Source organism: Dictyostelium purpureum (genome assembly GCF_000190715.1).
Source record: "Dictyostelium purpureum unplaced genomic scaffold DICPUscaffold_65, whole genome shotgun sequence".
NCBI classification, from domain to species: Eukaryota; Evosea; class Eumycetozoa; order Dictyosteliales; family Dictyosteliaceae; genus Dictyostelium; species Dictyostelium purpureum.
Genome location: NW_003519402.1, coordinates 33,647 through 45,698, shown reverse-complemented (window position 1 = coordinate 45,698; position 12,052 = coordinate 33,647). Strand labels below are relative to the sequence as shown.

Genomic DNA, 12,052 nt, shown 5'->3' with positions numbered 1-12,052 from the left:
TATTTAGTTTTAAATTACCTACTTTATTTAAATTAGGAATATTATTAAAAAAACAAATTTAAATTTTATACTCCTTAAAAATAAACGTAATAATAGTGGAAAAAAAAAATATATTTTTATAAGCTTTTTTAATAATAATAATAATAATAATAATATAAATAATAATATTAAAATATCTTTGAACAATTTTTTTATTTATAATTTCCATGGGGTGTTGTGTGTGTTATGAAAAAATTTTTGGGGGTAAAAAAACAATTTTTTTTTTGTAAAATTTTTTAAAAGAGTATTTTTGGGGGGGAGGGGGGATGTAAAAATTAATATTAAATTTAATTTATTTTTTAGTTTTTTTTATATTCTATCTATTGTACTTATAACATATATATTTATTAAAAGATATCACCTTTTAGTTTTTTTTTTTTTTTTTTTTTTTTTTTTTTCTTTTTTGTTATACATTGCTGTTTTTTTTTTTTAATTTTTAATTTTAATATTTTATTTTTTAATAAATTTAAATTGTTGTTTATAGTTTTTAAACTTTTATCATTACAATTCAATTATTTTGCTCTATATTAATTAAAAACTATCCAATAGGTATGTTTTTAAACGAGTATTTGTCGTTTTTGGACCCTTCATTTTTTTAAAAAATCAAGAGGACTTGTCATTTATTTTTTTTTTAAAAAATTAAATTTCCTTTTTAAATTTTTAAATTTTCATTCAATAAAAAATTCGAAGGGAAATCTGTTTTGGTTTAATTAATTTTAAACCATTTGTTATAATTTTATTTTTATATTTAAATAATAATAGTAATAACAATATAATTATTTTTAATTTATTTATTAAAATATTAATTTTTTTTATTTATTTTTTTAATTGTCTTTTTTTTTCTTCTCTTTAATTTTTTTTTTCTTCTCTTTAATAATAAACCTTTAGTAATATACATAAATCATATATAGTTTATAAAGAATGGCCAGAAAGAAATTAAGAGAATATTCAACTAAATATATCATCAAAAACAATTTCCCATTATTGTGCAATGGATCGAAATTAAATTTAAAAATGATTCAAGTATCACCAAATACACCAACTTTATTAGAATTATCAAAAACAATAGATAATATTTGGGTAAATAATTCTAAATTGGTAGTTAAACCAGATATGTTATTTGGTAAAAGAGGAAAAAATGGATTGGTTTTATTAAATGCAACATTGGAAGAAGCAGATAATTTTATTAAAGAAAAGATTAATAAACCAGTTGAAATTGGTGGAAAGAGTGGTTTAGTTACCCATTTCATTGTTGAACCATTCGTTCCACATACAGAAGAGTACTATCTTTCAATTACTGCTCAAAGAGAGTCAAATAGAATTTCATTCTCAAATTGTGGTGGTATGGAAATTGAAGAGAATTGGGATAAAGTATCAACATTAGATATCCCTTATGGAGAAACCATCGATAAGGTAGATTTACACACTTTAATCGACTCATCCGTATTAAATAGAGAATATGTTATTGAATTTATTAGAAATATTTATAAATTATTTAATGGTAACTATTTTTTATATAATATAACTCTTTATAATTTATATTAATATTTTTTTATTTTTTATTATTTCTAGATTTATCATTCCACTTTATTGAAATGAATCCATTTACATTGGATCATGAAGGTAAGCCATATCCATTAGATGCAAGAGGTGAAGTTGATGAATGTGCAGCTTTTAAATGTGGTGGTAGATGGTTAGTCGACGGTGAACCAGTACAATTCCCACAACCATTTGGTAGAAGTCTTTATCCAGAAGAAACCTATGTAAATGAATTGGATGAAAAAACTGGTGCTTCGTTAAAACTTACACTTTTAAATCCAACCGGTAGAATTTGGGCAATGGTAGCTGGTGGTGGTGCATCCGTTATATATGCTGATACTGTTGCTGACATGGGATATGGCCATGAATTGGGTAATTATGGTGAATATAGTGGTGATCCAAATGAGGAAGATACTCATAAATATGCCTGTACAATCATTAGTTTAGCTACAAGAAATCCAGATTCAAAACCAAGAGCATTATTAATTGGTGGTGGTATTGCAAATTTCACCGATGTTGCCGCTACATTCAAAGGTATTATTAGAGCCATAAAAGAATATCACCAAGATATTATTAAAGCCAATCTTTCACTTTTCGTAAGAAGAGGTGGTCCAAACTATCAATCTGGTCTTCAACACATGAGAGAAATTGGTCACAAGCTCCATATTCCAATCAAAGTATTTGGTCCTGAAGTAAATATGACAAGTATCGTTGCTATGGCCATTCAACATATTAACAATCCAATCGCTAACCCAGTACCAATCCACCATTCAAAACCAACCAGTTTAACAATGTCTCCAACTATTAATGGTGTTCATTAATTTACACAAATAAAGGGGTGGGGTGAAAATAAATAAATAGTATATAAAAAATACTTTTTTTTTTTTTTTTCTCTATTTTATTAAAGCTTAAATATCATTTTATACTATTTCTTTTTTTTTCTTTTTTTTTTTATTTTATAATATTATTTTTCTTTATATATTAATGTTTATAAAAAAAACTATAATGAAAACTTTTTTTTTTTTTTTTTTTTTAAATTTTTTTTTATTTTTTTAAAATTTTTTTTTATTTTTTAATTATCATTTTTTATTTTTTTTTAAACATTTAAATTCAACATCCAACTTCATTTTTTTTATATTATTTATTTTATATATATTATATGTATAATAATTATTAAAAATGATAGAGGCACCAATTGTTTTAGATGTAGAAATTCGTAATTGGGTAGTTATACCAATTTTAATTGTATTATTTATTGTTAGTGCATTAAAACTAAATTTTAGCAGAATTTTACAATTAAAATCAAATAGAGATCAAGATGTAGAAAAAACAATGCAAATGTAATACACAATTATTTTAGAAATAGGGATTCAATGGTTATATAGGATACATATATTGACAGTATTTTTTTTTTTTTCATTCATACAATTATTTAGGCAAACAATCAATAGAGTTAGAAGATTAACATCATTTTATAATAGAATACCACAGAAATCATTTTTTATGAGAAAGGCCTTTTTATGTGGCACACCAGGTGCTACTAATCCAAAGAATAGAGGTCTTTTAAGTTCAATCGCACCAGCACAAGAAGACAGCAATCCAATGAATATGATGTTTGCCAATTCAATGTTTACAGATCCATCAGGTATGACAGATATGCTTAAGGGTAATGTAGTTCATCTTGTACCACAAATTACAATGATGTCTTGGGTCAATCATTTCTTTAGCGGTTTTGTAGCATGTAAATTACCATTTTTCCCATTAACAATTCGTTTCAAAGCATTTCTTCAAAGAGGTATCGAATTAAGTTCATTAGATGTATCATATGTCAGTTCATTATCATGGTATTTCTTATGTTGGTTTGGTTCAGAAGGTATCAATAATATTCTTTTAAGCGACAATTTCGTTTCTCCAGATACTCAATTATTCAATTCTCAAGTCGAACCTGGCCCACCAGCTCAACAAAACCCAATTCATAAAATTTACGATGGAGAAAGAGAAAATATAGAAATGATTAGATATGACTCAATTATGAATAACATTGAAAATAGATTTTTAGATAACCTTTCAAAAAAAACATCATTAGATCTCAATACTTTAAATAATTTAAATAATTCAAACAATAATAATAATAATAATAATAACACTTTAACTAAAATTCAAAAAACAAAAACAAAATCATCTTCATCTTCATCATCATCAACCAACACTAAAAGAGTCCTTTATCAAAAACCTTCTTTAAAATAAATTATAACCAAATAAAAATATTACCAAAAAAATAATATTTACATATATGGATAAAAAAAAAAAAAAATAAAATTTAATTTTTAATTTTTTTTTTTTTTGATAATAAATTTTTTTTTTAAGATATATTTGTTGTGTGTGTAAATTCTTTATTTTTTCTTATCTATCGTTTTTTTTATTTTTTCCCAATTTTTAATATTAAAAAATATATATTTTTTAAATTTAATTTTTTTTTTTTTTATTTATTTTTTTAAAATTTATTTTCATTTTCATTTTCTTTTTTTTTATAATTTTATAAATTGTATTAATAACTTTTGTGTGAAATTATTTTGTGATAACAATACTAAAAAGTATAAATAAGCAAAAAAATTAAAATAAAATAAAATAAAATAAAATAAAATAAAATAAAATAAAATAAAATAAAATATTTATATTTAAATATATAAATATAAAAAAAAAATATAAAATGATAACAACAAATTTTACTAAACCCTATATACCTAGAAAGAAAAATAATAATAATAATAATAATAATAATAATAATAATAATAATAATAATAATAATAATAATATAAATAAAAATAATAATAATAATATAGATACAAATAATAATATAACGTCTGCATCGATTATAGCTACAGCAATCGAAAGAGATTTACAAGTAAAAAAAACATACGAGAATTTTTATACAGAGTTTCCATCATTAAACGAAATATATAAAAATAATAAAAATTTATCAAAACAAAATGCATCACAAAAAAATTCAAAACATTTTAAAAAAAATTTAGATACAATCAAATTTAAAGTAAATAAGAATTTTAAAGAGATATGTGAAAAAACTTATTGTAATTGTAATAGTAAATTTTTATCATGTTATTGTGATCAAGCTAAAGATAGAGCATCAAAATCACCAGAAACACAAAGAGAATTAGATCAATTAACAGAGTTTCATAATGAAAGTTTAAAGAATTCAGAAAGTAATTGGAAGAAAAGAGATTTATTATATTACTGTTTTATACAAAGAGATTCAGAGGCTCAGGTTATTTATGATTTTATCAGTCAAGTTTGTTCTTTTTATAAATTATCATTCGAGTCAATGTTAGATATTGGTTGTGGTTTAGGTCGTATGTTTTCCGAATGGGAAAATTCAAAATTTGAAGTCATAGAAGCATTCGAACCTGATATCGACTATTATAAATTTGCTTATAATTTTTCAAAAAATACATGTAAGTAAAAAAAAAAACAAATATAATATTTATTTGTGAGTGTAAACTAATTGTTTATTATTTTTATTGTAGGTAATAGGGTAGAAGTTTATCAATTTGGATTTTTAGAATTAAATGTTTTAGAAAGATACAATTTAATATGCTCAATTCATGGACCATTTCATTATTTGGACAGTTTAGAGGATAGAATAAAAGCAATGAAAAATATGTATGATGCTCTTAAACCAGGCGGTATTGTTTTAATAGATATTTCAAATTTCATGTGTGGTCTTTCAAATATTATGAACAATAAACAACAACGTAAAATGATAAACGGTCAATCAGTCATTCGTACAAGTAATATCAAAGTGGATGCTTTTCATGGCAAATGGTATGTGGATGATATATTCTTTAGCGTGGCCGAGCCATTCCATGACACCTGTGAAGATCGTGGATCGTTTGGTAATGGTCATTTAGTAGTCGAAGAATTGTGTTTCTCTATTATCTCCAAACCAGAACTAGAACTACTTATGATAAGCACAGGCTTTAAGAATATCAAATATGCATCTCAATGGGACTTTTCCTCATTTTTAGAAGATGGTGGCAATTCTGTTAATAACCAGGGTCACAGAATTATTATGACTGGCCAAAAACCTTTCAATAATTAAAAAAAAAAATAATAAACTTTTAGATTTTTATTAATTTTGTTAAAATTATTTTGTGTAAGAATAAAAGTTTTATAGCATCACTTAAAATCACTAAGGTGATGATAAGTGACCATATTGATTAATTTTTTTTTACTTTTTTTTAACTTTAAAATCACTGACAAAAGTTTATTGACTTTTTTTGAATACTCAATATTAGTATTTTTTTCTTTCAATATTTACAAAGATTTAAATATTTTTATTTCATCATTTTTTTATTTTTTTTTTATATTTTTTTTTGTTTGAGTTTTTTTATTTTTATGAATTTTTATTTTTCAATTTTTTTTAATTTTATTTTTATTTTTTGATCATAATCATATTAAAAGATATATTATTTTTAATAATATTCCAAACTAAGCTTGGTGTTTCATAATATGTTCTCTTTAAGAAAACATTTTGGTGATGAATTAAATAATATAATTTGGTTAGTTTTATTATGTAGGTATTATTCATAGTTTATAAAATACATACAAAATAATATTGATAAACTAATTATTATCGTCTTGGTTTTTTTTATATACATATTTTTAGATTTAGTTCAGGGTATACCTATTGGTTTGTCATTTGGAACTATACCGTTTCTTTTACACAAACATGCAAGCTACACACAACTGGGTATATTTTCAATAAGTACATATCCATATTCACTAAAATTACTATGGTCACCAATAGTAGATTCATATTTTTTTAAATCGTTTGGAAGAAGAAAATCATGGATCGTACCCATTCAAGTCTTAACAGGACTTATGTTTGTATCGATGAGCTTTTTCATAACAGACTATATTGAGCATGTAGAAACCAACATCATCCCGATTTCACTGTTATTTTTTACTTTAATATTTTTAATGGCCACTCAAGATATTGCAGTTGATGCTTGGGCACTCTCAATTTTATCAAAACCATATTTACATTATGCATCAACCTGTCAGGTAAGCAAATAGAATATTTTAACCAATCAAATAGAAAAAAAAAAAAACATAATATTAATTTATATTACTTTTATAGACAATTGGTTTAAATACAGGTTTCTTTTTATCCTATACTATATTTTTATCCCTCAGCTCACCACATTTTGCAAATAAATATTTTAGAACAACTCCTTCAGATCAAGGTTTAATAACACTCGAGGGATATTTAAAGACATGTGGCATATTTTTTATAATTTTTAGTTTATATTTAGCATTCTTTAAAGGTGAAGAACCAATTAAAAAACGAACTGATTTTATGTTAGATGCACATCAAACTCAACAGGATTTGGATGATGAAAAAAAACCAAATAAATTAAATAGTAACGAGTCATATACCCATAATAGCGTTGAAGACGAATATAACAATAATAAAAAAAAATCAATTGTTCAAGAAACTTATGGAAGTGATATAAGCGAAGCTGATTTAACACCAAAACAAGTTTATAGATTACTTTGGAAAATCATAAATCTCCCACACATTAAAACATTATCAATAATGTTTATAGTTGCAAAAATAGTCTTTCAGCCCAATGATTGTGCATTAAGCCTAAAACTTTTAGAAAAAGGACTAAGTAAAGAAGACATTGCCTCATTTTCTCTAATTCAATTCCCAAGTGTAATTTTATTTTCAATTTTTTCAAGTAAATGGGTTAAAAACAATCCTTTAACTATTGTAACTATTAAACTCTATTCTTTATACTATTTATAATTTATATTAACAATACAAATTATTTATTTTTTTAAAATAGTGGAGCAATTCATATTTAGTTGGTACATTCTTTGTGTTAATCAATCTTTTAAGTGTTATATTTTTCCCAAATTTTAATGGCAATGAAATCAGTTGGAACTATTTCTTTTTATTATTGGTTATCCATTTATTATCAACATTTTCATATAATCTATTATCAGTTGCACAAGGTTCATTCTTTTTAAAGATTAGCGATAAGAGTATTGGAGGAACCTATGTTACTTTATTAAACACCATTGCAAATTTCGCAGGAACTTACCCAAAAGTTTTTATTTTAATGTTAATAGATAGACTTACTGTCAGCCAATGTACTGTAATATTACCAGAATCATCCGAAGAAAGTTATATTAGTGGCACAGAACAAGCCACTATAATAATACATAACAATATTTCAAAAGATTCATGTTTAGAGCAAAAAGGAATATACACAATTGAAAGAGATGGTTATTATATGGTCACAATGGTGGCTTTTGTCTATGGTATCTTTATGTTTTTTGTTTTAAAAAAATATTTAGTGCCAATAGAAAGATTAAAACTTTAACAATTATAATAAAATTCGTTAATTTTATAAGAAAAAAAAAAAAAACAATATAAAAGCTATTTTGTTTTATATTTATTTATTATCTTTTTTATCTACACTATTTTTATTTGTTTTATATATTTATCTCGTTTTAATGTTTATTATTATTAAATTTATTAAAAACTGATGAAACTGCTTGGTGAACATCTAAAACAAATTCATAAGTTAAAAACATAATACAAGAATTAGGAACAACTCTGATGAGATGTGGGCCTAAACCACCGAATAAACCTCTAAGACCTTCTTCCTTTGCTACTAAATATAATGTTTGAAGTACAGTTTTATATTTTGAAACGGTACCAGGTTTTACTTGTTCTCTTAGACGAGTTCTAACTACTTCGTGTGGATATGTTGAAAATGCTGCTATTAATTTTGCTACACCAGCAGATATAAGATACTCAGGTGTTGTTAATTCGTTTGGATTTTCGTGACCATTTTCACGTTTTAACTTTAAAATACCATTTTTAAAACCTTCATAGAGAACAAATTGGAATGCTGATTCCGATACTGAAATTAATGAAGCACCTAAACCTTTATAGAAACCTAATGGACCCTCTTCACGTACAATTGAAAAACAACAATGAAGAAAACCTTTATATTGTGTACCTTCATTAAAATTCTTTAATGAAGTTTGTAATTGCATACGAGTTTTAATCAACCAAATGGGTGATGTCACTATCGCTACTGCACTACCAGACGTAACTGCGCTGGTAATCCATAATGTTGGACCATCTGTATATCCTAATTTATTCATAACTGATTTGGTTAAACTATATGTGCTAAAATGAATTGCTCTTGCTGGTACTACACCCGATAAATGAGTACCCAATCCTTTAAATAACCCTCTTTTTCCATCTCTTTTTACTAAATGATATAATGAATAAAATGTAGTTGGCATAAATCTTGGTTTATCTTTAACTAATAACATTGAGTTTTTTGCTTGAAGTTGAGTTTTAATAACCTCTAATGGAGATGTACAAATAACACCCATTGCTCCACCTGCTCCACCTGCTATAAAGTGTAATACCACATTTTTTGATCTAAGTTTCTTCTTATTGTTACCATTATTATTATTATTATTATTGTTGTTTTGTATATTATTTTGCATTTGTTGAATATTTATTATATTATTACTATTAGGTTGCAGTGTCATAGTACCCCCATTACTTGGGGCTGCTGATAATGATGTCAATATTGAGAATGGAAACATTTATCTATATTATTGATTTTAATTTATTTTATTATATGCACACTTTTTTTTTTTTAATTTTGAAAAATAGTAAATGATCAAAAAAAAAAAATTTTATTTTTTTATAAAAAATTTTTACGAATCCAATTATCGTAATTTATTGTCATATGAATTATTTTTTATTTATATAATATATTAAAAATAATAACTTTATTTATTTTACCAATTATTTATCGGATACGGTGTATAAACAATATTTAATTTCAAAACAAATAATAATAAAAAAAAAATTAAAAATAAAAAAAAAAATAAAAATTTTTATTTATAAATCTAAATTATTATTTTATAAAATAAATTATCATTGATAATAATAATCAAAAAAACAATTTACGCAAAAAAAACGAAAAAAACGAATGGTTATTTTTTTTTTTTTTTTTATTTTAATTTTTTTTTTTTTTTAATTTAAAATTTTTAATTTATTTTATTTTTTTTTTAAAATTTTTATATTTTTAGTTTTATAGTTACCAAAAATGATATCAATTATAATAAGAAATAATAGAAATATTTTAAAACCATCATCAGTTTTATTGAGAGGTTATTGTTCAAAAAATAATGGATTAAGTACCGAAATTAATGATTTACCAATTTATTATCATCGTGATTTACATTCAAATAAAGATATCTATTTAATTGGTTCCATTCATGTCAGTAAAAATTCAGCATATCAAGTACAAAAATTTATTCAAGATATTAAACCAGATACAGTTGTTTTGGAACTATGCGAAGAAAGATACCAAAAGATTAAAAAGGATTTATATTCACAAGATCTCAGTACCTATGAAAAACAAGAAATGCCTAAAATTCCATTTTTAGAATCTCTTGGTGGGGGTTTTTTACCAGGAAACTTTTTGGAAATGGCCAAAAGATTTTATAAAGGTATTAGAATGCTAGGTTTAACACCAGGTTTAGAATTTTTATTTGCAATTAAAGAGGCTAATAAATTGGGTGCCAATATTGTATTGGGTGATACAAGCGGAAGAGATACTATTGCAAAGGTTACAGCTGCTATGAAGAGTGAAATTATGCCAAAGCAAGATAGTTATGAGCTTGGAAAACTTAGTCAATATTTAGGCCCAATCTTTGAAAAACTTTCAAAAGACAATGTAACAGAAAAGGAACTCGAAGACGAATTTAAAAAACTTTTAAATAATAAAACATTAAAAGAAATTAGAACCATCTTTGAAAAAGAACTACCATTCACCTACGAAGCCATTCTTTTAGGTAGAGAAAGAAATATGGTTAGATCAATTAAACAATCAAAAGGTAACACAATTGTCACTGTTGCTGGTGCACTTCATATTGATGGTATCAAAGAATTATTAAACTTGCCACTCGATAAAATCCCAACACCTTTACCACCACCACCACAATCCGCAATCAACTCAATGTTGTCTGGTCTCTTATCTGGTGATATGAATAGTTTAAATAATAATAATAATAGCAATAGTAATAGTAATAATAATATTGGAAATATAAATAATTTATTAAATAATGACAATATAAAAAATATGTTAAATAATGACAATTTTAAAAACATGTTAAATAATGACAACTTTAAAAATATGTTAAATAACAACAATAACTTTAACAACTTATTAAATAATAACAATAATAGTAGTAATAATAATGTTAGTAATATTAAAAATTTATTTGGTAAATTTTTAAAACCAAAAGATTAAATTAAATTATTATATTATTAAAATAAAATAATTTTTATATTTATTTTGGTATTAACTAGTGATTAAAAATTATCGTTATTCTCAGATAATAAAATGATATTAATACCATTATTTTATTTATTTTGTTTGTATTTTTTTTATACTATTAGCCACTCTTTGTAAAGAGTGTTTCCAGCTATTCCACGTGGAGGTTAGTATATTGGAGCCAAATGGTTAGTTATTTATACCTTCAGGCAGTATAGATAATTAAACACCATATTGAAAACTTGTGGTTAATTATGTATGTATTATACTAAATGTATGAAAAAAGTGAAAAAATAAAACAAGTGAAAAGATTGAGGAAAAAATACAAACAAATAAATGTAATGAAAATATTGAATAAAAAAATACATATACAAATATATTGAAAAGAGTGACTTGATTTGACTTGATTGAATAGTTGTAAAAAAATTTAACTTGTACTTAATGCAAATGATGTTTTGAGTTTGAAAGCTAAAATTTTTTTTAAAGCACTTGTTTCTTGTTGGTGCTTGATATATTTGAATGATACACAATGGTTGATATTTTTATATGCTCAATAATACTTGATAATTTTTAATGATCCATTATATATGATATTCTTGAATGTTACATAATACTTGATATGTTTTAATGATCCAATAAAAAAATTACTTTATAATTATTATACATAAATCTTGATATTATTAAATGATCGAAACCAAATGTATATTCTTGAATGTGTATAATGACAATTTTTTAATGATCCAATAAAATAACTTATAATCATTGTACAATAAATATTGATATTATTGAATGATCCAAACCAATTGTATATTCTTGAATGTGTATAATGATAATAAATTTTATAAAATTATGATATCAAAATAAAAAAATCCTTATTTGTCTTAATGATAAATAATCCTTGATATTTATAATGCTAAATAATCCTTGTTTATATTTTAATGATACACAATTGTTGATATTTTTATATGCTATATAATTCTTGATACTTATAATTATCCATAATATTTGGTATATTATGAATGCTACATAATACTTGATAATTTTTAATGATCCACAATATTTAATATTCTTGA

The 12,052-nt window shown here is 23.6% G+C and overlaps 6 protein-coding genes across 6 annotated transcripts; 5 read left to right on the top strand and 1 right to left on the bottom strand.

The window, feature by feature from the left end:
• The first annotated feature begins 902 nt into the window (after nucleotides 1-902).
• Nucleotides 903-2,488, top strand: DICPUDRAFT_54141 (uncharacterized protein). Its single transcript, XM_003286225.1, has 2 exons — nucleotides 903-1,540; nucleotides 1,612-2,488. Exons 1-2 carry the CDS (start codon nucleotides 961-963, stop codon nucleotides 2,397-2,399), a joined length of 1,368 nt encoding a protein of 455 aa, XP_003286273.1. The 5' UTR covers nucleotides 903-960; the 3' UTR covers nucleotides 2,400-2,488.
• A 269-nt stretch (nucleotides 2,489-2,757) lies between these two features.
• DICPUDRAFT_150216 (uncharacterized protein) lies at nucleotides 2,758-3,825 on the top strand (the record flags this gene model as incomplete). Its single annotated transcript, XM_003286224.1, has 2 exons — nucleotides 2,758-2,918; nucleotides 3,015-3,825. The coding sequence occupies 2 exons, from the start codon at nucleotides 2,758-2,760 to the stop codon at nucleotides 3,823-3,825; spliced, it is 972 nt and encodes a 323-aa protein (XP_003286272.1).
• A 463-nt stretch (nucleotides 3,826-4,288) lies between these two features.
• On the top strand, nucleotides 4,289-5,695 carry DICPUDRAFT_150215 (uncharacterized protein; the record flags this gene model as incomplete). The annotated part of the gene is made up of 2 exons (XM_003286223.1): nucleotides 4,289-5,048; nucleotides 5,121-5,695. The coding sequence occupies 2 exons, from the start codon at nucleotides 4,289-4,291 to the stop codon at nucleotides 5,693-5,695; spliced, it is 1,335 nt and encodes a 444-aa protein (XP_003286271.1).
• Nucleotides 5,696-6,070: 375 nt separating this feature from the next.
• On the top strand, nucleotides 6,071-8,019 carry DICPUDRAFT_54139 (uncharacterized protein). The gene is made up of 5 exons (XM_003286222.1): nucleotides 6,071-6,169; nucleotides 6,263-6,660; nucleotides 6,737-6,957; nucleotides 7,045-7,372; nucleotides 7,449-8,019. The coding sequence occupies exons 1-5, from the start codon at nucleotides 6,106-6,108 to the stop codon at nucleotides 7,986-7,988; spliced, it is 1,551 nt and encodes a 516-aa protein (XP_003286270.1). The 5' UTR covers nucleotides 6,071-6,105; the 3' UTR covers nucleotides 7,989-8,019.
• Nucleotides 8,020-8,118: 99 nt separating this feature from the next.
• On the bottom strand, nucleotides 8,119-9,135 carry DICPUDRAFT_30670 (uncharacterized protein; the record flags this gene model as incomplete). Its single annotated transcript, XM_003286204.1, has 1 exon — nucleotides 8,119-9,135. The coding sequence occupies one exon, from the start codon at nucleotides 9,133-9,135 to the stop codon at nucleotides 8,119-8,121; it is 1,017 nt and encodes a 338-aa protein (XP_003286252.1).
• Nucleotides 9,136-9,746: 611 nt separating this feature from the next.
• On the top strand, nucleotides 9,747-10,955 carry DICPUDRAFT_150212 (uncharacterized protein; the record flags this gene model as incomplete). The annotated part of the gene is made up of 1 exon (XM_003286221.1): nucleotides 9,747-10,955. The coding sequence occupies one exon, from the start codon at nucleotides 9,747-9,749 to the stop codon at nucleotides 10,953-10,955; it is 1,209 nt and encodes a 402-aa protein (XP_003286269.1).
• Nucleotides 10,956-12,052: the final 1,097 nt, after the last annotated feature.

Coding starts and splice junctions, on each gene's coding strand:
- DICPUDRAFT_54141 (XM_003286225.1), top strand. CDS start 961: ATGGCCAGAAAGAAATTAAGAGAATATTCAACTAAATATATCATCAAA. Junction 1,541..1,611: donor TATTTATAAATTATTTAATG/GTAACTATTTTT, acceptor TATTATTTCTAG/ATTTATCATTCCACTTTATT.
- DICPUDRAFT_54139 (XM_003286222.1), top strand. CDS start 6,106: ATGTTCTCTTTAAGAAAACATTTTGGTGATGAATTAAATAATATAATT. Junction 6,170..6,262: donor AATTTGGTTAGTTTTATTAT/GTAGGTATTATT, acceptor ACATATTTTTAG/ATTTAGTTCAGGGTATACCT. Junction 6,958..7,044: donor AAAAAACGAACTGATTTTAT/GTTAGATGCACA, acceptor TACCCATAATAG/CGTTGAAGACGAATATAACA.